At 42.4% G+C, this 20303-nt stretch overlaps 1 protein-coding gene and 1 long non-coding RNA gene across 6 annotated transcripts in view; one reads left to right on the top strand and one right to left on the bottom strand.

Moving 5' to 3' along the window:
- TTC21B (tetratricopeptide repeat domain 21B) overlaps positions 1-19520 on the top strand; it is a 30776-nt gene extending 11256 nt beyond the window's left edge. For 2 of the 5 annotated variants that reach the window (XM_077936892.1, XM_028747555.2), the window contains exons 11-29: positions 1252-1452; positions 2800-2929; positions 3499-3656; positions 5027-5251; positions 5784-6022; positions 7028-7100; positions 8942-9052; positions 10302-10440; positions 10537-10643; positions 11656-11844; positions 11970-12080; positions 13312-13393; positions 13691-13841; positions 14532-14693; positions 15075-15270; positions 16275-16499; positions 16777-16897; positions 17315-17382; positions 17678-19520. In XM_077936892.1, the coding sequence (XP_077793018.1) occupies positions 1252-1452; positions 2800-2929; positions 3499-3656; positions 5027-5251; positions 5784-6022; positions 7028-7100; positions 8942-9052; positions 10302-10440; positions 10537-10643; positions 11656-11844; positions 11970-12080; positions 13312-13393; positions 13691-13841; positions 14532-14693; positions 15075-15270; positions 16275-16499; positions 16777-16897; positions 17315-17382; positions 17678-17755 (2766 nt within the window). In that variant the 3' untranslated portion in view covers positions 17756-19520. The remainder of the gene's footprint in view (positions 1-1251; positions 1453-2799; positions 2930-3498; positions 3657-5026; positions 5252-5783; positions 6023-7027; positions 7101-8941; positions 9053-10301; positions 10441-10536; positions 10644-11655; positions 11845-11969; positions 12081-13311; positions 13394-13690; positions 13842-14531; positions 14694-15074; positions 15271-16274; positions 16500-16776; positions 16898-17314; positions 17383-17677) is intronic. The other 3 variants (XM_077936874.1, XM_077936885.1, XM_077936893.1) reach the window with 3 other exon arrangements.
- LOC144329313 (uncharacterized) overlaps positions 271-20303 on the bottom strand; it is a 25396-nt gene continuing 5363 nt past the window's right edge. The window contains exon 2 of the long non-coding RNA XR_013394800.1: positions 271-5323. This is a non-coding gene — a long non-coding RNA (uncharacterized LOC144329313). The remainder of the gene's footprint in view (positions 5324-20303) is intronic.

Below are 20303 nucleotides of genomic sequence, written 5' to 3'. Positions count from 1 at the left end.
AGTTATAGAGCTCTTAGATGGAGAGTTAGAAGAGAGGAGGAGCCAACGTTGCTTCAGTTACCCCGCTTCCCATCTCTCTCAGCTGCAGCCTGATTGAATGGCTACTGCTAGGTGACATTCGAGGAAGGAAGGAGCCTGATAAAACTGGCAGTCGTAAGCCGTCTACAGTTTCCCTCAAACTCTGTGCAAAAGTAATTTCTAACCTGTTTCCCCTTCGTGTTGCTTTGACCTCTGTTGCTTACCCAAACAGATGATGATGATAACAATAAAAAATTTTAATACACATTTTTATTGGTTTTTAAGCAAATACAATAACCATTAAACACTTATCCTGCAGTACATTGAATGGTGTTTGTTTTCTCCGTTATATCCGCAATGAAAGGCCAAACCCTTCCTCCAAATCCTGCCTTTGCCCTGCTATCTTTGGACATAGACTTAAGCTCCACCCTGCGCCACAGAGAACTAGTAGGCTTCTTACTGACTGCAGCACGATGAGCGATAGCTCAGCAATGGAAGAACCAGAGTGAAATACCCCTGAGCCTATGGGAAAATCATATCTGGGATATAATGCTCTTTTTTTTTAATATCCTTGATACCAAAGCCTTCGTGTGACTTACATAATGGCTGCATTGAGGGAAGGAAAAGATAAATGGAAGACCACTCCCTTCCAAAAACAAAGGGTGTCTTCCTGACTGTCACGGATTTGGGGACGCAATCAGTCACATACTGGCAAGTTCAAATTGCTTTTGTGCAACAAACTCCCCTGCCCCAGACCTGGTGACAGTTGACACCTCCTCCTCCTCCTCCTCGCAAATAAATCTTAATGAATGCTCAGTAAATAGCCAATGTCATCTAGCCTCCCTGCAAACTGTACTAAGAAATCAGCTCAAGAAACGGGTCGTTTGGAAGTGACCAGAGTGCTAACCAGCAAGTGCTAACCTGCTGTCTTAATTTAGAGGTCTTAATTTATCGGGGGGGGGGGGGAGAATGATACAATTAGTTGCTAAGCAACACAGGCAGTTTCTGGAACAAAACTACAAGCCTGTTCATTCACAAGAGTTCACTGAGTGAAGAATGTCCAGTGGGTTTTTATTACTATTAAGAACTAGATACATGCCAGGAAATGTGCTGCAAATCAGGGCATCTGGGTGCCAGAGGGCAATTTCTAGTTACCAGTGGTGACCAGTGCTAGGTGAATCATGACAGATTTAATTATAGATTTTCCCATGTAATTTTCTATTTGTTTTGTAGGAATTATCTTACTTGCGTGCAGTGTTGGCTATGAAGAAAAACAAAAGACAAGAGGAAGTTATTACTTTATTGAACGATGTGCTTGATACTCATTTTTCCTCATTGCAAGGATTACCTCTTGGTGTAGAATATTTCGAAAAATTAAACCCTGACTTTTTGATAGAGATTATTAAGGAGTATCTTAGCTTTTGCCCAACGCAGGTAAGTAGCTAGGATTTTTGTCCTCCTAAAACAACAACCATTTATTATTATGCTTTGTGCTCAAAAGAAGGTTTCAGGTCGAAGCAAAGACATTTAGGACAAATCGCCGAGATTCTGAGCACTGTCCATTATAAGGACTGAGCAATAGTTAATAGCGGAGTAACTGCTAAAGTATTTTTGTTTTCCTTGTAAATAACTCCAGAAGATTGTCATGACACAAATTAGGTGTGCTACGTTGCGTCATTGGTGGATGTGGCGAATATATGAAAGATTCTTGTTGATCCTGGTCATCTGCTTAAAGAGCTGATTGTTTTGTTTTTAAATCTGGGATGGGGAAACAATAATAATAGAAACAGTAATAATGTCATTATTTATACCCCTCCCATCAGAACGGGTTGCCGCAGCCACTCTGGACGCTTCCAATACATATAAAAAAATAATTAAGCATCAAATGTTAAAAACCTTTCAATACAGGGCTGCCATCAGATGTCTTCTAAAAGTCAAATAGTTGTTTATTTCTTTGACATCTGATGGGAGGGCATTCCACAGGGCGGGCATCACTACTGAGAAGGCCCTCTACCTGGGCGCCTGTAACTTCATTCTCGCTTTGAGGGAACTGCCAGAAGGCCCTCGGAGCTGGACCTCAGTCTCTGAGCTGAACGACAGGAGTGGAGACATTACTTTAGGTAGCCCTACAGATGTTTGTTGGGCCCCACTCCCATCACCCATGACCATGGACCGTGCTGGCTGAGGTTGGTGGAAGTCGGAATGCAATAACATCTGGAAGGACACAGGTTTACCACATGTTTTAAGGACTCTTCTTGAGCTTGAGTGAGGATGACAAAGTAGGTTTGGGGCTTTGCTGTGAGAAGACTTTGAAATATTAGTAGAATCCGACCCCTAACTGTATCTGAACTAGTTGGGATCCTCCCTCCCTCCCCCTCCAAGTTTTTTCTTCCTGGAAGAGAAAACTGAAGATTTGTTCCAGTAGGAGTTTACGTCCACGTTCAGAACCAACTCTCATTATGCCTCTCAGCCCTCTTGTTGGCCTGCAAGAGCTTGCAGGCCTTCCCCTTGAGTCAGGCCAGCATGCCAAAGGCAGAGTGCTGTGTGGATTCATAGAGTTGCCTCAGCACACAGCCTGTGTGGCTGTAAGTCAGCATTGCCTCAGAAAGCACAGGTGCTTCGTTCTGGAAAAGATCTAGAAAACTACTTGTTGAAAATACACTCAGAATTTTTACCTCAGCTCAGATAGACATTTCATTGGGATTTTTTTTTCTCTTTAAAGAAAAAAACCCTTCCGCTTTCTCGATGTAATATATCAAAGTACCGTTTGTTTATCTCAAGCCTGCAGGTCGAGGACAACCTCCTTCCCCGCTTCTCAAGCCTTGTGCGTCCGTCCTTGAAACTGTGGTTAAAACTGTTCCTGGTCTCCTGCAAGCTGCCTATTTAGTCGCAAAGGTGAAATATTTGGCAGGTAAATCTCTCGAGTTTGAACCAATGGAAATATTACATCAGTAGCACTTGCAAAAAAATAAATAAACAAAGCTGCAGTGTGGAGTGCTCTCTGTTAAGGATTACACACTCCACCCCACAATATCAGTTAGTATGCTTGGTCTGCATTGGGGTGTTTTGCTGTTCCCACCCCATCCTTAAACAGTTCCCTAGCCTGTTGCTACCTCCCTCATGTTGTGCTGTTAGACTATGTAAAGCAGTGGCACCCACACCTTAAACCTTGCAAACAGAAGAAATTGTTGAAGCGCGTTTTGTAATTTGAAACTGTACTACAGTATGTGATTCATAAAGCACTGTAATAGCCGAGAGGTAACTTGCAGCTGGTGACTGGTGTGCTCTCTTTCTTACAGCATGTGATTTCATTGCTTCTTTAGTTGTTGAAATATTTTTTAAAAATGTAACCGTTTAATAAATAGTGCTGGGACCTAAGGAGGTATAATCCGTGGAAACGAACCTGTCTTGCAAATGCAATCCTAAGGCATATTGAATTTGTTTCTCCCCTTCATTGTTTTGTTTGCTTAATCTGATTAGGTAACACTGAAGCATCCCAGAGCATCTTGCAGCACTGCATAGAACAGAATCCATCACACGCAGATGCCCATCTCCTCATGGCTCAAGTGCATTTGTTGCAAAACAACTTCAAACTCTGTTCTCAGTCTCTGGAACTCTGCCTAAGCTATAACTTTGAGGTACACTTGATTGGAAAATCTAGCCCAGCATACTGAAGCTCTTTATTTTACTTCCATGCTTGATTGGCATTTTAATTTGCTGCCAGTATTATTATTACTTTTTTTTGCCCATGGATAAATTGTCGGGACATCAATAACCGTCACATAACAAGGAAACATATGCATTTCACTATTTAACAAAGAGCTCTTAGTTGAAATCGGCAGTATCAAAAGTCAGTGCAGGGTTTCAGGCTTAGGAGTTGACTCCGCTTCGTGGTTTTTTTTTCTGCCTGCAGTACAACAGAAACCCTACTGTGGTTGCAGCCCCAAAGCCCTGGCAGTATAAATTTGCTAGGCTTTTCCCTTTTATCTTCATATTCTTGCAAGCCCCATGAATTAGCTTTAGACCCTTTTTGGAAACTTTGGGTTTAAGTGAAACAGGAAACTACTGCTAACTGGATTACTAGTTTGTCTGCCCATTTTGTGCAAAGGGAGAAGCAGAGGGAGTACATAGGCTCATTCATCTTAAGACGAGATGTTACCATGTGAATGCAGTCAGAGGCCATCGATCCTCTGGCTGGCGATAGGGCAAAAGTTAATAGGAAAAATAAATAAATGATTTATAAAAAGTAAAGGACTCCTGGATAGTTAAGTCCAGTCAAAGGCGACCATGGGGTTGTGGCGCTCATCTCGCTTTCAGGCCGAGGGAGCCAGTGTTTGTCCACAGACAGCTTTCCAGGTCACATGGCCAGCATGACCAAGGTGCTTCTGGCACAATGGAACACTGTGATGGAAACCAGAGTGCACGGAAACACCGTTTACCTTCCTGCCGCAGCGGTAGCTATTTATTCGCATTGGCGTGCTTTTGAACTGCTACGTTGGCAGGAGCTGTGACAGAGCAATGGGAGCTCACCACCATCTTTAGTGCGATGTAATAAGTAGTTCCCGGTTGTGATCTCAGTGCACACATAAATAGCAATCTTGCTGAAAGCTAAGCAGGTTTTCATCGGATCAGTGTCTCTAGGATCTCCCTGTATCCTCAGCTCCCTGAAAGAAAGGTGGGATATAAGTAAAAGAAGGGTTTAAAAAAAATGCAAGAAAGGAAAAAATAGGATTTTGAGATATTTTGAATGTTATGGGCCACTCTTGAGCAAATGTAGCTAGCATCAACCTGAGTAGGACGTAGTTGCTTTAAAAGCAGGAGAGAGCCACTCCTGTTGTCCTGTACTAAAGCTTAGTAATTCTAGATTACTTTTACAAATCGCTTAAAACAATGTACATAATTATCCCACTAATATAAGTATGATTTAACATACTAGATGGTTAGGGGTTTTTTTTCCTTCTTGGAAGACTGTACGGGACATAGATGCTGATTATGTACTCTTCATTAGGTCAGAGAGCACCCTGTGTACCACTTAATAAAAGCTCGAGCCCAAATAAAGATGGGGGAAATAGCAGAAGCCGTTAAAACCCTGCAGATGGCAATGAACTTGCCTGGAATGAGAGCAGCCGCACCTTCCTCAAAATCAAAAACAAAGAGGATTGAAATCGACGGGAGCGATCGTGTGTCCGTCTATCTGGAACTAGTAGATGCTCATCGGTTGAATGGCGAACAGGTATGACGAGATTCTGTTTCATACCTAAAACTGGTACATATCCTTTGGATGTGGTCTGCAAATTTTGGATACCTGTTAGCAGAAGTACAATTTTTAGAGAGTGCTTGCGATCACCCTGCTGGCAGTGACAGATGATGGGTTGCATTTGTGGAAGAAGAGGGGGAAATGTTTTTTTCAGATTTCCTCCATACCTCTGTACATGCTGCTTCCCACACCTATTCTGGAGGGTTCCCCATCTCTTTGGAGCTTGCTCACTGCCATGCCCTTTCCTGCAAGGGAAGTACTTTTCTAGGGTACAGACTTCATTCACACAAGACAATGGTGAGGCCCAGTAAGTCTAGTGGTGTTCTGTGTGCCACTGGTGTGCGGGGGGAGAACGCTGCCACAATGGCCGCCTTCCCAGTGCACAGGGGTTCCTGGGCAAATGCGCTGATGTGGAATATTCTCTGTGAAAGTACAAAGTTTGAAAGCCACAGTTTTTGCAGGGGCAACTTAGGCACAGATTTAACAAGAACAATGGTCTCTTTTGAAGCATGAAGCCATTAAAGTCCTCCAAGATGCTATCAACGAATTTTCTGGCACCCCGGAAGAGCTGAGGGTTATGATTGCTAATGCAGACCTAGCCCTTGCGCAAGGCGACGTGGAAGCGGCTTTGACGATGCTCAGGAATATAACCCCAGAGCAGACTTACTTTGTTCAAGTCAAAGAGAAAATGGCAGAGATCTATCTGGAGCACAGGAAGGATAGGAAGCTATACGCAAGCTGTTACAGGTAAGAGCTTAGCTTGCCAAAATCATAATAATACTATGTACCAGGTTCGTTTGGTGCCTGTTTCTTCCTGCAGAAATAAACCACTTCACTGAAAAGTACTGTGCATGGATGTACATAAAAGCCATTCATTTTGAAATATTCTTTAAAACAAAAATATGTGTCGGGAAAACTGCTCTGAGTCACTGCAGCATTGATCAGAAACATACACCTGTATGCCTGCAGTTTTGCTCTCTCTACAGCAGAGGTGAGCAGCCTGTGCCCTTCTCTATGTATGTTTGGACTACAACTCCCATCATCTGCGGCACTGAGGCTGATGGGAGTTGGAGCTGAAAAGCATCCCAAGGGCCACAGGTTCCCCACCCTTGCTCTACAGTTGAAGCTGTCACAGGGCAACTGTGTTTCAGCCTGTAACCCTCCGCAACGAGCATGTGTCCATTTGCTTTTGGAATGGTATGGTTTTGCTTCTTTGTATTGTGCCTTTTTAGTACTTACGGTGCCTAGGGAAGGTATTCAGAGCCCACAGATATCTGCTTCTTCCAACCAAAGTGTGTCCCCTTCTACCCCTTGCCTCAGTTTTTTAAAAGTCTTACAGTAAGTATGCTAGACTCTGTTTTCCAGTTGTTATGATTATCCCAGTTGTTCTCTTGGAGTCCTTTGTTTGAATGAAGATGCTTTTCTGAATCATTCTTTAGTTAGCTACGTGTTCCATGACACAACTGTTACAGCACTGGTATCAACAAGAAAGCACGTCAGATAGCAGATTTCGGTGTCTTCCTTAAATCTAAGATTTCCAGGATAACAGTTCGTCTTAATTTGCTTTCTCTGGAACACCTCCTCTGTCCTTGTTAAATTGAAACATCTGAAGACAAAGGAAGCAAACATTTACTACCAGTCTATTAAAGAAAAAAGAGGGGGGGAACCTGGCCATTGAAAGTTGGCTTATTGCACTAGTAGCAAACAGATTCAACTACTGACATGATTTATTTTCTTTCTTCTTATTTTCAGAGACCTGGTGGAGAAACTTCCAAGTTCTCACACCTTTCTTCTCCTTGGGGATGCATATATGAATATCCAGGAGGTATAAGCATTTGTAGCTTTAGGGGTTATGGTTAGAAGGTTTCAGTTCGGGAAGGAGCACCTCTGTTGTGAAAAGTACTGGCTTACACAAGCCCTGACCCCAGCCTTGTAGACATTTTGTTGTTGTCTTTGGCATCCATTTGTCATGAGAGACAATGGAGTGCCCCATCTTGAGCTGAAGTCAAACTGCTGTGTTAGCAGCACTGAAGTGACTTCCCCAGGGCGCAAGCCTGGGCAGTCTGTATGGAGGTCCTGGGCTGCCCAGACAACAAGACCCCCCTCTCAGTCTCGCTGATGTGGTCCAAAGAAAATCAGAACAATACTTTGGCACCAGCTTGCCAGAAAGAGGCATACAAGGCACCATCCAACAGTCTTAGGGACTCCATTTTGGATTTGTGTAGGGTTTACTCCTTAGCCTTTCTTCTCCTGAAGATGTCCTGCAAGGCAGTGGTACGGATTTTTCCTCTGGGTTTACTCCCGAAGCCTTTCTTACGAATATACCTGCAAGGCTGTGGAGGTTTAGGATCAAAGTTTTCCTTCTCCATGGGCTACCTTTCCAAGCCCCATCTGCCCCTCACTTCCCTATAGAGCAGGCATAGGCAAACTCGGCCCTCCAGGTGTTTTGGGACTACAGCTCCCATCATCCCTGACCACTGGTCCTGTTAGCTAGGGATGATGGGAGTTGTAGTCCCAAAACAGCTAGAGGGCCAAGTTTGCCTATGACTGCTGTAGAGCATGTGTAGAAACTGCCTTCTTGACCATTGGACCCATACTTGTTCTCATCCGCTCAATATGTTGGAGCCTGTCTTTGTATGCAGGGGAAGCCCCTAACTCACTGAGGGTTTGAAACCCATTGACTACTCTCACCTGGTTTAGCTAGCCAGCTGAAGCCGCTTCCTGGGGTGTGGCTGCTGTCACATGCTGACATTGGTAGACATATGTAACCAGGAATTGCATGCAGTTGACAAAACCAAGCAAGTTACTAGAGGGAAGCCCCTCTCCTCTGTGTCCAACACAGAAATGTAGTTTTTTCTCTGTTACTTCCTCCTTGCAGGATAGTAACTTTCACGAGTTTATTTACAAGGCTGCCTGCCCCTCAAGAGGGAAAATGGAAAGAGAATGTACCAGATGGGATCACCATGAGGCTCTTCAGAGTTTTGTTTCCCCACTTGGCTCTGTGCCCTTGCCTTATCCCAAGACTCCCCACTGGAATCTTGTCTTCTGATTAATATTATTTGGTTTGGTTTGGTTGTATCTCTATTGATATACTAGATATAGATATAGATATAGATATACCGTATTTTTCACCCCATAGGACGCACCGCCCTATAGGACGCACCTAGGGTTTTTTTTTGGGGGGGGGGAAATAAAGAAAAAAAATTATTTCCCCCCCAGGCACGGGGCTGGCGCGGGGGAAGCCCGAGCTTCCCCCGACCCCAGCCCCCAGAACAGCCTGCTATCCACAAGCCTAGGGAGCCGCGCCGGTCTCCCTAGAGCTGTGCGGAGAGCTGTGCGAAGCCCGGGTGCGCTCTTCAGCGCGCCCAAGGCTTCGGAATGCAGGCAGCTCTGCGCAATCCTCCGGAGGCCGGCGCGGCTTGGCGCCGGGCTCCGGAGGGTTCCGCAGAGCTTCCTGAAGGCTGGAGAGTGACATCCTCTCGCTCTCCAGGCTTCAGCGAAAGCCTGTATTCGCCCCATAGGACACACACACATTTCCCCTTCATTTTTGGAGGGGAAAAAGTACGTCCTATAGGGCAAAAAATACAGTAGATATAGATAAATAGGCCTTGCAATCATTCATGCTTGGGCTTCTCATGACCTTACTGTTATTTTTCTTTACCCTAGCCTGAAGAAGCCATCGTGATATATGAACAGGCTTTGAAGTTGAATCTAAAGGATGGAGCATTGGCTCGCAAAATTGGGAATGCCTTGGTCAAGACTCATAAGTATACAAAGGTATGTGAAGACTGGCTTGCATGCATCCCGATACAATCATTTCTGTAACATTTCCAGAAATACTTAACCTGCCCTCCAGAAGAGCCCAGGATTGTGGATGTCGATGTGCACACACAAAAAGAATTAGCAGCATGAAGAATGTTAAAATATTCTGCTCTGAAGTTTCTAGCTCTCTCTTTCCTCCATCCAGCTCTTCCTTCCCCAAGTTTTTAGTGGCAGCAGCTGACCAGTACAAAAGTGAAACGACGCCAGCTAGCCAGAAGAGGGTGGTTTTTGTGGGTCAAAGCGAAATGCAGGTTTAAAAAATAATAATTTTTAGGTTAATACTGTTTGTATGAAAACAAACAACAGTAACAAACAACTTGAGGGGGTTAAAGGAAGGAGGGAGAGAGGAAGGAGAAGACTCCTCTCTGATGCACTGGAAATCTGTCTGAAAAAGAAAATAAAAAATATCCACATATGGATTACACGATGCCCAAATGCCCCCGTAAGTGTCCAAGTGTTACTGCGTGCCTATGGTATTTGGCTTGTTCGTGAATGGAGAGAGCTGTCAATGCATGATGGAGGACAATGCCTTATCTTTCCAGTGTTGCCACTCCCATTCCCAGTTTCATTTTCCATGCAGAATTTAAACTGTTGGCCTGTGAAGGGCACTGTGGGCTTTGGGGATGGTCACAGGATCAGAGAGGAAAGTGCTTCATATAATCAAAATTAGCCTTCCCCCAAAGGCTATTAAAGTTGCTAAGAAACAGACTCCTCACAGCTTTAAAGATCCTCGTGGTGAGAGAAATTGGGATTGGGGGATGCCATTGTCAGGCACACATGCGCAAGGTCTGAGGTCTGGGGCTGACAGTGCAGCAAACTCTTAACCCTTAGATTAAGAATGTTCATTGACCTAATTCAAAGCACATCATATCTTGTTGCAGGTTCCTTCTGCGATATTTTATTTTCAGGTTTGAGTATGATTTTTTAAACATATGTATAATCCATATAAAGAATTATTGAGCTGTGACCAGAACAAAATACGGACGTATCAAAAAGAAATTTGCCTCTAGTTTTATATTTAGCTATTAATTTGTACAAAGTATTGCACAGCTAAGATAGTCTGAAGGCAGCTAAGATATTCAAATGGCAAGCGTAATTTTCCATTTGAGTGTCAGGGAATCTTCTCCTTTCTGACACCTGCAGCTCCTTCAGAAATGTCAAACAGGATCTTTCAGATTATTTGTTTGTTCGTTTATTATTTTAGGCAATCAATTATTACGAAGCTGCTCTGAAAACTGGGCAGCAGAATTTCCTTTCTTACGACCTGGCAGAGCTATTGCTGAAATTGAACCAGTATGAAAAAGCAGTAAAAGTCCTTCGGCAGGTTTTGGATCATGAGTCTGGTACGTACATCTTATTTGCTTCATATTTTTTTAAAGAAATAAAGAGATCACTATTTGTCAAGACTTTGTATCAAATATATCTCTATGTTTCTGCAGTAAATGATTTGTCCTCTCTGATGGAAGATACGCGTTACCATGTTCTTCTGGCAAAGGTGTACAGCAAAATGGACAGGACGGACGATGCTGTTGTTTCCTTACAACAGGTAAAGAAATATTAAATATCGGCGTGCTAGGCCTTTGGTGGCAGAAGAGAGATACTTGGTTACCTGGTAGCAATAGAGGAGATCAAGCTTAAAATGGTCCGGGTCTGATATTATTATTACAGTGGTACCTCAGGTTACATACGCTTCAGGTTACAGACTCCGCTTACCCAGAAATAGTTCTTCAGGTTAACAACTTGGCTTCAGGATGAGAACAGAAATTGTGCTCTAGGGGCGCGGCGGTAGCAGGAGGCCCCATTAGCTAAAGTGGTGCTTCAGGTTAAGAACAGTTTCAGGTTAAGTACGGACCACTGGAACAAATTAAGTACTTAACCTGAGGTACCGCTGTACTTCTTTATTGCATTTGTATCGTACCTTCTCTCCAAGGAGTAAGATGATGCACATGGTCTGCTCCTCTTAATTTAAACCTCACAAACAACCCTGTGAGGTAGGTTAGATGTAGATGCAGTGGCTGGCCCAAGGTCACCCAATGAGTAGCACCAGCAGAACAAAAAACACTTTAAGGGTGATAATGAATTATTCCCCTATTGCATGTGTTGGGTGACTTCAACTTTTCCCTCACTATTTTACATTAGTGATGTTAAAACAACTCCTGCCATCCCTTACAAAAGTCATTTCCTTCCACCTACAGACCTTTGACTGTTCAGTTTGTTAAGGTATGTCAGGCAACAAAGGACCAGCTGTTTGCTCCCACCAGTCAAGCACAAGAGTTGGTGGAGCATGAGACTCCTGATCTCAGGGTTGTGGGTTCAAGTCCCACGTTGGGCAAAAAGATTCCTGCATTGGAGGGGGGTTGGACATTTGTGGTCCCTTCCAACTCTACAATTCTACGACTCTTATGTTGCACATATCAAGACAAGGACACATACAATACTGATTTAGAGAACTGGTCCTTTTTAAAATGCACAACTTGCTCCAAATCCACCCCCACCCAAAAAAAACTTCATCCGATATTATTATTTCCTATTGGAAGCCTCTTTTGCTTTTCCACCAGGCTCAGGAATTGCAGGCCAGAGTATTGAAGCGGATTCAGATTGAGCAGCTGGACGCGGTTCCTGTACAGAAGCAACTAGCAGCTGAAATTTGTGCAGAGATAGCAAAGCATTCAGCGGCACAGCGGAACTATGAGAAAGCAATTAAATTCTACAAAGAAGCTCTTGTTCATTGTGAAACGGACAACAAGGTCAGTGAGCACCAAGAGGAACCGTTTCCCCTCCGGCCTTGCTTAAGAGGTGTGGTGGTTGGGATGCATGTTGTAAATAGAATGAGAAATTAGCGAAGAGCTTCTATTTATATTTTAATCCTCAGGTGATGCTAGAACTAGCCCGTTTGTACCTTGCACACGATGATGTGGATGCATGCCAGCGCCAGTGTGCTCTGTTGCTGAAGAGTGATCCAGATAATGCGCCAGCTGCCATGGTCAGTTATACACATGCTCTCTGTAGGATGACTGTTTAATGACATTATTTCAGGTTTTAAGAAAAATGATAAAGGGACACCTCTCTTGCATGAGCAGCTTTTCTCTATTGAAATATGCACTCAGAGCAATGTACTGATGGTAAGAACTACAGTGGAACCTCGGTTTTCAAACGTAATCCGCTCCGGAAGTCTGTTCGACATCCAAAATATTTGAAAACCAAAGCAGTTACCTCCGGGTTTTCAGCGTTCGAAAGCCGAAACGTTCGACTTCTGAGATGCTTGAAAACCAAGTTTCCACTGTAATGTTAAAAGAGAATCTAACAAAATTATTTTTAAAAAAAACTTTTAACATTTAGTACAAAAAACACCAGCAATTTGCTAAACTCAAATGCTGACAGTTGACAGGCATTAACAAGCAAAAGCTTTTTGATACAAATGGTTTTTCCCAAGCCAACTAAAGTTTTATATAGAAAGATTCCATAGTAAGTCTCCCTTGGCCAAGTGTTTGAGAGCATAGGAGCCACTACAGAAATGGCCCTGCTCCTTGGCCTCATTGCCTGTCCGTAAACAGAGGGGTACAGACTAAAGGTGCACTCATTAACCTCTGAAAATGGAGAGAAACCTATGAGAGAAAGAGGTATGCAGAAGCAAGGGCTGTCAAACAATTGCGGAGCCTTAATGTGGTTCATAGCAACTCTGCCATTTTCTACATAAATGACATTTTTATGGAACTACCTGCCATGATCCCGAGTTCTCTTCTGGTCAGCCACTGCTAGTTCAGATCCTATTAGCATATACCATGAATTTTTACAGTCACTTATTACATGGAATCATCTTTGCCATCTTAATGCCCGTTCACCCAACTTGGGGAGTTCCTTTTTGTGCTCTTCACAATCCCTTTTTGCATTTGCTACCCTGAACCATTTGGCATCATCAGCAAACTTGGCCATCCCACAGCTCACCCCGACTCCAGATCACTTACGAACAAAATAAAATTTTAAAAATCACTGCTCCCAATGCAGATCCCAAGGAACCATTGAAGCTGGTTGATTTTTGTTCTTTAACAGCTGTGGGTGTGGCCCCTGGGTATTTGGTGTGTGAAGAAGAGTTTAGCCTCTAGCCCATTTGAGTTTCACACTTCGGTATAGGCTGATTTTGCAGGATAAAATTGCTGCGGAGGAGGTTTTGTGTTGCTTTCTGTTTCCTCAGCATCTCTGCTTTGTGCTTGTAGATGATGGCTGACCTCATGTTCAGGAAACAAGACTATGAACAAGCGGTGTTTCATTTCCAGCAGCTTTTGGAACGCAGCCCAGGTGAGCATCAGATCTTTTCATGGCCCCCTTTTAACAAATCTTTATACTAGAGCTACATGTTGATGGCAGAGCAATGCAAGCTCCCTTTCCACCATGCTAGAAGAGTGGGTGGATTCCGTCAGCTGCCTGCAGAGTGTGACACCAGCATCTCTCTGTTGGCACAGAGGGGTCCCCCTTCTGCCTACCAAACATAGTTCTGGTTTTACTTAACACTCTTAGATTTTTATGCTTCTTTCTTGTGTTTCATTTTCACAATGTGCTTGCTTTCTGTAATGCCCGGAATGCTTACATTAACAGATAATTATGCAACGCTATCACGTTTAATTGACCTGTTAAGAAGAGCTGGAAAGCTAGAAGAAGTTCCAAGATTTATTGCCATGGCTGAGAAACATTCCCCCAGGACAAAACTGGACCCAGGTTTTCACTATTGCAAAGGATTGTATCTTTGGTAGGTGTGGCTAGAAAATCACTCGTATAGTGTCAGTGAGAAAGGGTTGGTTTCCTTTGCTTTCATGACACGCCAGCCAAGCAAATTCAAATAGTGTTAATGTCTGGTTCTTTTAGTTCACTTGTTTTCTTTGTCCTTCCTACCTTTACAACAGTGATGGGAGAATTTCCACTCTGCAGGATTAATGATAGTTTGGCCCAAACAAAGTCCCACCTATCTATCTGCTGACATCTTATGATGTCACACACAGGACAGGTAAACTTGTGGGGTCAAACTGAAATGGAAGATTCAAGAGTGCACTTAGAGGGTGATCCCATTTCTCCTTTTTCTGCTGCTGGTCCTATTCAGGGTCTTTCAAATTTGCCGCCTTTTCTCTATGGCCCTGTAAATGTGCCAAATTCAAAAAACAAATTACAGCTGAAAGATACTTCCTTTTGAAATTGAGTCACTTGGTGTCATGTGATGACAAGTGGTTGGCAGGTGGCGGCTCTTGGGGCACGGGAGTTTTGGATCCTGCCCACCAGCCAGATCCACTTCTTTACTCCTGCTTTGCAACTCCTTGGCTCTCTGCTCCCTCTTTTCTTTCTCCTTGGACTCTTCCTTTCCAAATACAGTTGCCTGCCAGCATCATTTTCCCAGTTTCCTTGTGTTTCAATTCATGCAAGCTGTTAAGTGTAATTTCCTGTTTAGGTACACTGGAGAACCAAATGATGCGCTTCGACATTTTAACAAAGCGAGGAAAGACAATGACTGGGGACAAAACGCTGTTTATAACATGATTGAAATCTGCTTGAACCCTGACAATGAAACAGTGGGAGGTGAAGTGTTTGAACACCTGGATGGTGATGCAAAGTGAGTGGCAATGAGATTTTTAGAACTCCTAGTATTTCAGTGCAGTGTTTTGTTTTGGTGTGTCTTGGCTGGCACATGGAAGAGTCTCTACAAATTCTTTTTGGGTGCCAGCAGTGAGTGACGGGTTGAATTCAAGCAGGGAAATGATGGGAACCAGATTTTATTTTATTTTTTTACTGATTTCTATAAAAATGCATCATGGATAAAAGTTGATGACAGATATATAATTAAAGGCTCCTAAAGGCTAAACTTGCATGCTATTGTCAGCCAGCTTTCTAGGGCTCATTCTAGCTATTTTCAAAATCCTGATTGAGTAATGGAAAGCAGAGTTTCTGATACACAAGAACTGATGCTGTTTCTTTTCTTCATGTATGTATGAAGTAGCTCAACAGAGAAGCAAGAGTCTGTGCAGCTGGCTGTGAGAACAGCAGAGAAGCTCTTAAAAGAACTGAAGCCCCAGACAGCTCAAGGCCATGTGCAGCTCCGCATCATGGAAAATTACTGCCTTGTGGCAACCAAACAAAAATCAAATGTTGAGCGAGCGCTAAACGCCTTTACAGAAATTGTGGTTGATGAGGTGGGTTGTTTATAGTGTCTGTTCAGTTGAACACAGGTGTATTATACACATGTAGGAACCTCATACCTACAAATAAATGTATTCCATGCACTGTCCATTGCTTTAATAGTAGATTATATTTGTCATACATGTGTCATACGTGTGTAGGAAAACCTTAAACATGTTGCAGAGTTCCAAAAAATAGACCAGAGGCAATAGTACTTCATTCCGCAGAGCTTTACTTCTGCTGAAGGCAAATGTAGTGTCATGGTTATCAAATCCAATACAATCAGGACTTGCATACAGAGTTGCAGCACTTACAATCTTAACTCATAATAAGACTGAACCTGAACGCTATACAGAAACAGAAACACCACACCAGAAGGGAGAGAGATAGAACGAGAAAAGTAAAACTCAGGGTTCTTCTGGCCTATATTTATAGTCAGCAGGACCTTAATTGGAAGAGATAAGAGAACTATTTCAAAGCAGCTTCCCAGAAGGTATAACCCAAACAATCATTAACCCTTCTGCCTCTGCTTCTCTCACACAGAGAAGCCTCTAGTAGCCTCCTGTATTAATCCAAATAGAAAAGAATCTTTACACACGAGATCAATACTTTCTGCACTAAGAAATGCAAACTGACAATATTAAATATCATTTTTCAGAGTGTAGTTGTACTAGGTAAAAGATTATTCTTTTCAGAGGTGTTCGTAACAGAATAATAAACATTAGTAAGGAATGCTGGGAATCTCTCCCCCCCCCTCCACTCCAGTTTGTAAGTTTCTTACTGCCACTGTTTTTCTTTCATGCAAGAAGTCCGTTTGTGTGAAGTTTTATTGAATTAATCACATTGTGGCTTTAGAAAGGCGTTTTTGGAGTTGTGATTATTATTATTTTCAACCAGCCCAAGTGCTAACCTAGAATAACCAGCCGCTGTCAGGGCAAAGCACTGTCCTTTTGAGAATGCTGACATTTATACTGGGTTCTCTGTCTTCTGAGTTGCATCATGTTGGTGTTTCTTGCAGAAAGATCACATCCCAGCACTTTTGGGAATGGCCACGGCTTACATGATCTTAAAACAAACCCAGCGAGCCAGGAACCAGTTGAAGCGCATTTCAAAGATGAACTGGAATCCCGTTGACGCAGAAGAGTTTGAAAAAAGTTGGCTTCTCCTCGCCGACATTTTCATTCAGTCTTCAAAATACGATATGGCTAGTGACCTGTTAAAACGGTGCCTTCGTCACAACAGGGTAACGGACAGGCCAGAAGTAATGCTGTATCTGTTCTGTTCATGTTTTCCTACCCCTGGAGTCTTTTAATTAATGAAACTAATTTTATGGAAAGCAGGCAAAATGAGGCCGGCATTCCTTGAACTGGCTGGCAGTGGTGAGGGCAGTGATTTATGACCTTCTGTGCGGTGCAATTGAGGGCCAACAGCACTTCAGCTTACAACTCAGTGGGTCAACAGGCTCTGCAATTTTAAGACTTGCTGACAGAGATTTCTCTCTTTTTTAAATTCTTTTTTAGTCTTGTTGCAAAGCTTATGAATATATGGGATACATAATGGAGAAAGAACAAGCATATAAGGATGCAGCTGCAAACTACGAGATGGCCTGGAAATATGGAAACCAAACAAACCCAGCAATTGGTAGGTTCGCCCTTAGCAACTTCATTTCATTTTCACTTCACTTTTAATTCATATAACACCTTTCTATATTACTATACACAAGGCGGCTGACAAGCTGGAGAAACAAAAAATAGACAGCAAAGATCACACATGTAATAAAATTGAAAACCGAGGTGATTCTTTGCAGCCAAGACTGGGGAGATCCACTCCAGCTCTCTGGCCAAACTCTCTGTGGTTAATAGGTTTTTAAATTTATTATTAATTATTATTACATATTTATTAAATGCTTATGCCATTCTTCCTGCCAAAGGAATCTTGTTCAAACAAAGGGGCTGCAGCAGGTATCCACAAGATCTCAGCTCCCCTTGTACAATCCTAGGATTACATGAAAAGAGAATGCTACTTTTGCATTAACCTCTGATTTACCATTTTTTACAGGTTTCAAGTTGGCATTTAATTACCTAAAAGCCAAGAGATACATTGATGCAATCAATGTTTGTCATAAGGTAAACTGTTTTTTTACAAACATGTTTCTTTGCTTGTGGGTTCTATGAAAAGGGGAAAACTTTTAGTATAGTCCTCATTAATGACAGTATTGATGTCTGCTGCAGTGAAATAGCTTTAGATATATAACAGTAGAATAACTACTTGTTTTAGTTGACAGTGAGACATAACTTTATGTGTCTACGTGTTGTAAACCACCCTGAGACTTGCAGGTATAGGGAAATATACAAATTTAATAAATAACAATAATAAAGTAATAACTTTACTGCTTACTATGAATATATTTTCTTTCAACAGGTTTTAGAACAGCATCCAAACTACCCCAAGATCAGAAAGGAAATACTTGATAAGGCACGCGTAGCATTAAGAACTTGAACAATATTGTATGTATTTATCTTAAATTGGGGGGGGGGGGGGCAAACAGAGAAAGGTCTGTAAAACTATCTGTGTAGCTTGTGATGCTACATGCTCAGTTAGTTCCCATTGAAAAAAAGTGGAGAGTACTTTTAGATTATCTGTCTTCTGGAAGAGGCAGTTTTAGCACATAGAGAGTTCAGCAAATTTAAAAGACAATCAGTGTCTGCTACTACCCACCTGTAGGTATTGGCTACAGTCCAAATAAATCACTTTGGTGTAAGGGAACAACAGCCACAGCTGGAACGTCCTTTGAAGGTTGCTCTGTGACAGAGAGAGTTCCCAGCTGCACCCTCCTTCGCTGGCCTTCGAACATCACCCTCGTAAAGGTGATTTATTTGGAGTACGGCCATGCTTTTGAAATGGTTTATAATCGGGGTCCTCAAAGGCAGCGGGGGGGGGGGGAGACCGCGAGAATGCTTTATTTGTGTCTCACACTTCTAACTGTTTTATTTTTGCAAAACGTTTTCCCAGCTGGAATCCTAGATCAAGTAGACCAAAAATCCCTTCCCCTACCCCAGTTTATTTTACCAATGACTAATTTATTTTGCTATTGTATACTACAGAAATCATTACATAATTGCGCAAGGTGCCAGTAGTTCCCTAAGGATATATTTACTGATTACATACGCAACTTGCCATTCTTTCGAGATGTTCAGCCTCAACCATTTGGCAAGGTGGGTTAAGCTGAAACGATGTCCCATCCCTATAGGCTATCCTACTGAATGGGAGGAATTTGAATTTCATTCTACCACATTCATTTATTAGCTAACGGTATTTGCATGCTACTCTGCAATTATTATTATTTTATAATTCATTAAAATGATTTTAAAATACAATATAAAAGAATTAAAAATACAATTACAACAAAGCACCTCTTGGCAGATAGCGAAAGCAGTAAAATCAGGGACAGACCAATTTAAAAACTTTAGCAAACCAGGGTTCTCACAGTTTGAAACACTTTGATTTAAGATCTAGTTGTCCTCCATGATTAAAGCTCCAAAGTAGTATTATTACTAGAACTTCTAGTAGAAATGACAACGTATTTTACTTCATTTGTATAATTCATTATTTGGATTATTGTGTAAAACTGTCTTTCATCAAGTGATTATTGTCTATGTAGCCTCAAAGAATTCCCATGGCTTTTTCTGAGAGGCTTGTTTCAGTGCCTGCAATATAGCATGTAGGCCATAATTCAAGTGGACAGAGATATGCCTCACCTTTTGTAAACACTATATTTACATACAGTGGTGCCTCGCAAGACGAAAAGAATCCGTTCCGCGATTCTTTTCTTCCAGCGGTTTTTTCGTCTTGCGAAGCAACCCCATTGGTGGCTAAGCGGATTAGCGCTATTAGCGATTTAGCGCTATTAGCGGTTTAGCGAGCTTAGCGGCTAAGCTGTTAAAAGGCTATTAACAGCTTAGCGACTTTGAAAAAGGGGGGGGGAAGCGGGGGGGAAATGGCGAGACTCGCAAGACGTTTTCGTCTTGCGAAGCAAGCCCATAGGGAACTTCGTCTTGCGAAGCGCCTCCGCGACGGAAAACCCTTTCGTCTTGCGGGTTTTTCGTCTTGCGAGGCATTCGTCTTGCGGGGCACCACTGTATGCTTTTATCATATGATTTGCATTGTTTTATGAATTTTGGTATTTTTCATGTAAACTGTACTGAATTACTAATTCGAAAAGAATGTATAAATGTCTTACATAAAATAAATATATTTCTTCAAATCTGTCTTTATGTACCATATCCCATGATCTGGGAGCAATAGTTAAATAAAGGTGGGCCAGGGAAGGTGGGGAGAGGGGTTATTGGTTTGTTTTTGTTCTGCATTACACTGGAAATGACAGAATGTGTTACACAACAACCATTAAAACACAGTTTAAACTAACAGGGTTTTTTTCACAAGAGGGTATGGGTCGTATTATGAACTTCTGCCACTACCATCCACCTTAAACTTGATTTCCACTTCAAGACTGATGTTAAGATTTCATTGTTATAGTTCTTGCAGTTGATTGAAGGTTCCTCCTCCCCACCCCACTGGTATGCTGTTGTATCCACATCCTCTGATTCAGATATGAAACTACCACCACAGTCTTTACTGAGTTCCGATTGCTGCTACTTTTTCACTTTGTTCTTACCGGAGCTAAACATAGAAATGGCTTTTAAGTGAAAAGCAAATTGACTTGTTGCGTTACATAGAGTTGCCCGTATTTATCTTTGGAGATTATATTTGGATCTGTTTGTTTAAAACTCCATTTTCAGCTACCAAAGCTATTAATTTGAAGGCCGCCTTTTGTTTGAAACATCATAGCTCTGTTCTCTGTTTCTGGACTCGTCACAGAGAGCCTCTGTGTTAGGGTTGTTTTCATTTATACAATTGCCTGTATTTTGGAACCTCTTTTCTCCTGCTGTAGCTCACCCGGGCCTTCCATGTCACAGAGGCTATCAGTTCCCAAGCCTTCTAAGTAAAGAAAGGCAGTAAAATAGGCATAGGCAAACTCGGCCCTCCA

Source organism: Podarcis muralis, chromosome 1, assembly GCF_964188315.1.
Source record: "Podarcis muralis chromosome 1, rPodMur119.hap1.1, whole genome shotgun sequence".
In the NCBI taxonomy this organism is placed as follows: Eukaryota; Metazoa; Chordata; class Lepidosauria; order Squamata; family Lacertidae; genus Podarcis; species Podarcis muralis.
The sequence above is the reverse complement of the archived record's forward strand: the minus strand, read 5'-3'. Positions and strand labels throughout refer to the sequence as shown.